This window comes from Piliocolobus tephrosceles, unplaced genomic scaffold (genome assembly GCF_002776525.5).
Source record: "Piliocolobus tephrosceles isolate RC106 unplaced genomic scaffold, ASM277652v3 unscaffolded_27096, whole genome shotgun sequence".
Taxonomy (NCBI): domain Eukaryota; kingdom Metazoa; phylum Chordata; class Mammalia; order Primates; family Cercopithecidae; genus Piliocolobus; species Piliocolobus tephrosceles.
In genome coordinates, this window is record NW_022309972.1 from 5,054 (window position 1) to 7,350 (window position 2,297).

General features: G+C 47.8%; 1 protein-coding gene across 1 annotated transcript in view; it reads left to right on the plus strand.

The window, feature by feature from the left end:
- LOC111541455 (liver carboxylesterase 1-like) overlaps nt 1-2,070 on the plus strand; it is a gene marked incomplete at its 3' end in the record, with an annotated part of 4,699 nt that extends 2,629 nt beyond the window's left edge. Inside the window, exon 2 of the mRNA XM_026451044.1 lies at nt 1,866-2,070. Within this exon, the coding sequence (XP_026306829.1) occupies nt 1,866-2,070 (205 nt within the window). The remainder of the gene's footprint in view (nt 1-1,865) is intronic.
- Between the last annotated feature and the right edge of the window lie 227 nt (nt 2,071-2,297).

Consider the following 2,297-nt stretch of genomic DNA (forward strand, 5'->3'; position numbering starts at 1 on the left):
TCCTTCCTTCCTTCCTTCCTTCCTTCCTTCCTTCCTTCCTTCCTTCCGTCTCACTCTTTCACCCAGACTGGAATTGCAGTTGTGCAATCTCAGCTAACTGCAACCTCTGACTCCTGGGTTCAAGTGATTCTCCTGCTTCAGCCTCCTGAGGAGCCAGGATTACAGGCACACGCATGCCCAGCTAATTTTTATATTTTCAGTAGAGAGAGGTTTTCACTATGTTGGCCAGGCTGGTCTTGAACTCCTGACCTCAAGTGATCTGCCTGCCTTGGCCTCCCAAACTGCTGCGATCACAGGTGAGCCACTGTGCCTGGTCTCCAAGTCTTTCAAAATACCTTCTAGACATCATCATATTTCTTCATATTTTTTCTTTTTTTATTTAAAAATTTAAAATAATTTAGATGGGGTGGGAAGATTTCAGGTGAAGACCAGAAATCCCATACAGCACAGAAAACATGGAAATCACCAAGAAAACAGGCCACCTGTAATGCCACCATCCATTGCTATGTCGCTAAACATTCTTCCAAGGATGTCCATCTCAGTATTACTTGTAATTAGCAACAACAACAAAAGAAAAGAGCTAAATATTGACATTACAGGGTTGGCTATTGATAAGATGAGCATGGAGGCTGTTGTGTAACTGGGCTTTACATAAGGGGTTTCCATTGTGATTGGATATTCCCCTTTAAGACCAAATCCGAATTGTTCTGTTCTGTTCTAGCCCCATGCTTTGAGGGAGGTGTTGACGTCTTGCCTGTATCCAAAGCAGAGCAGCTGGGAGGACAAGAGGCTGGAAATGACTTCCTAGGAGGGAAGCTTAGATCAACTGAGGTCACTGGAGCCAGATAGGACCTGAGGGGTGGGCAGCAAGATCAAGTGTCTGAAAGGCCACAGGCTGTAGGTCAGATCAGGCCAGTACAATCCCATGACAGGTGGAACCAGGACTGATGCAGAGGCTGCGGGAAGTGAATTTCAGCTCAGTGAGGAAGCACTGTCTGTGCTGCAAGAACAGAGCAGACCTGCCCAGGGCCACCACAAGAATCTTCCTCGAACTGACCACATCCTTTATCTGGAATGGTTCCTGCTACTTATTTATCCACTAAAGAAAACTCAAGTGCTTAGACTGGCATTCTAGTCCCTCCCTGACATGCGCTCTGTCATTCCAGGAATATTTTCCACTCCCGGCAGACTCCACCTGGTGCACATGGGCCAGCCCCCTCTCCCAGACAGAGTCTGCATTCTGCTGCTCTGAGCTTCAGCACATTCTCTTCTCTCTGCTGTGTACCACCCCCTGCTTCTCATCTTCCCTGATTCAATCCTCCCCTACCTCAAGTCCCAGCTCCTCCATAATGCCCGCAATCAGAAGGCCTTGCTCCCTCTTCTAATTCCTAGACTGCCTTATGGGTACCTCTCCCAGGACACGACCACTTCCTTCCCAGCTGTAGGCCCAGGTGTATATGTGACCTTTCCCTATAAGGGTCAGTGCTTCTGAGAATATGGGGCACCCCTTGTTCGTCCTCTCATCCAGCATGCACCTCAGTGCCAGGATTCTAATGGATAAATGTTTTCAGAGGCTTCTAAGGGGGAAGCTAAATGTCTTGTTCTTTCCTAGTAGCTTTCCTTCTTGCGTTTATTTTAGGCTAGATGTTTTTATGCCTCCAATTCTGATTTGCTCCTTAAACCAGCTCGATGAGTTAGGAAGGACGTTGATCCTCATCCCTATGGTACATCAAGAGAAACTGAGATCTAGAGGGTTTAGGTGACTTATTTGAGATTACTCACTTAGAAAGTGGCAAACCCCACCTGGAATCCAGGTCCAGCCTTTTGCTTCTGATGCATTCTGATTTCTTCTTCATGTCCAGCAGGGCACCCGTCCTCGCCACCTGTGGTGGACACCGTGCATGGCAAAGTCCTGGGGAAGTTCATCAGCTTAGAAGGATTTGCACAGCCTGTGGCCGTTTTCCTGGGAATCCCTTTTGCCAAGCCGCCTGTTGGACCCCTGAGGTTTACTCCACCGCAGCCTGCAGAGCCATGGAGCTTCGTGAAGAATACCACCTCTTACCCTCCTATGTAAGCCAGGGGTGGTGGCTATGGCATGTGTCCATAGGGATGTTCACCTCAAAGTGATGCAGGAAGGAGTCAAGGCAGTCCCCTGATGAGTTGATCCTTTGCTCTGGAATCCTTAAGATCATTGTAGATCCTTAAGAACATTCCAGAAGTCTCACAGCATTCTGGAGTCCATTATTTAACACATGTTTATTGAGCACTTACTGTGTGCCAGGCATGTGTCTGGTTTC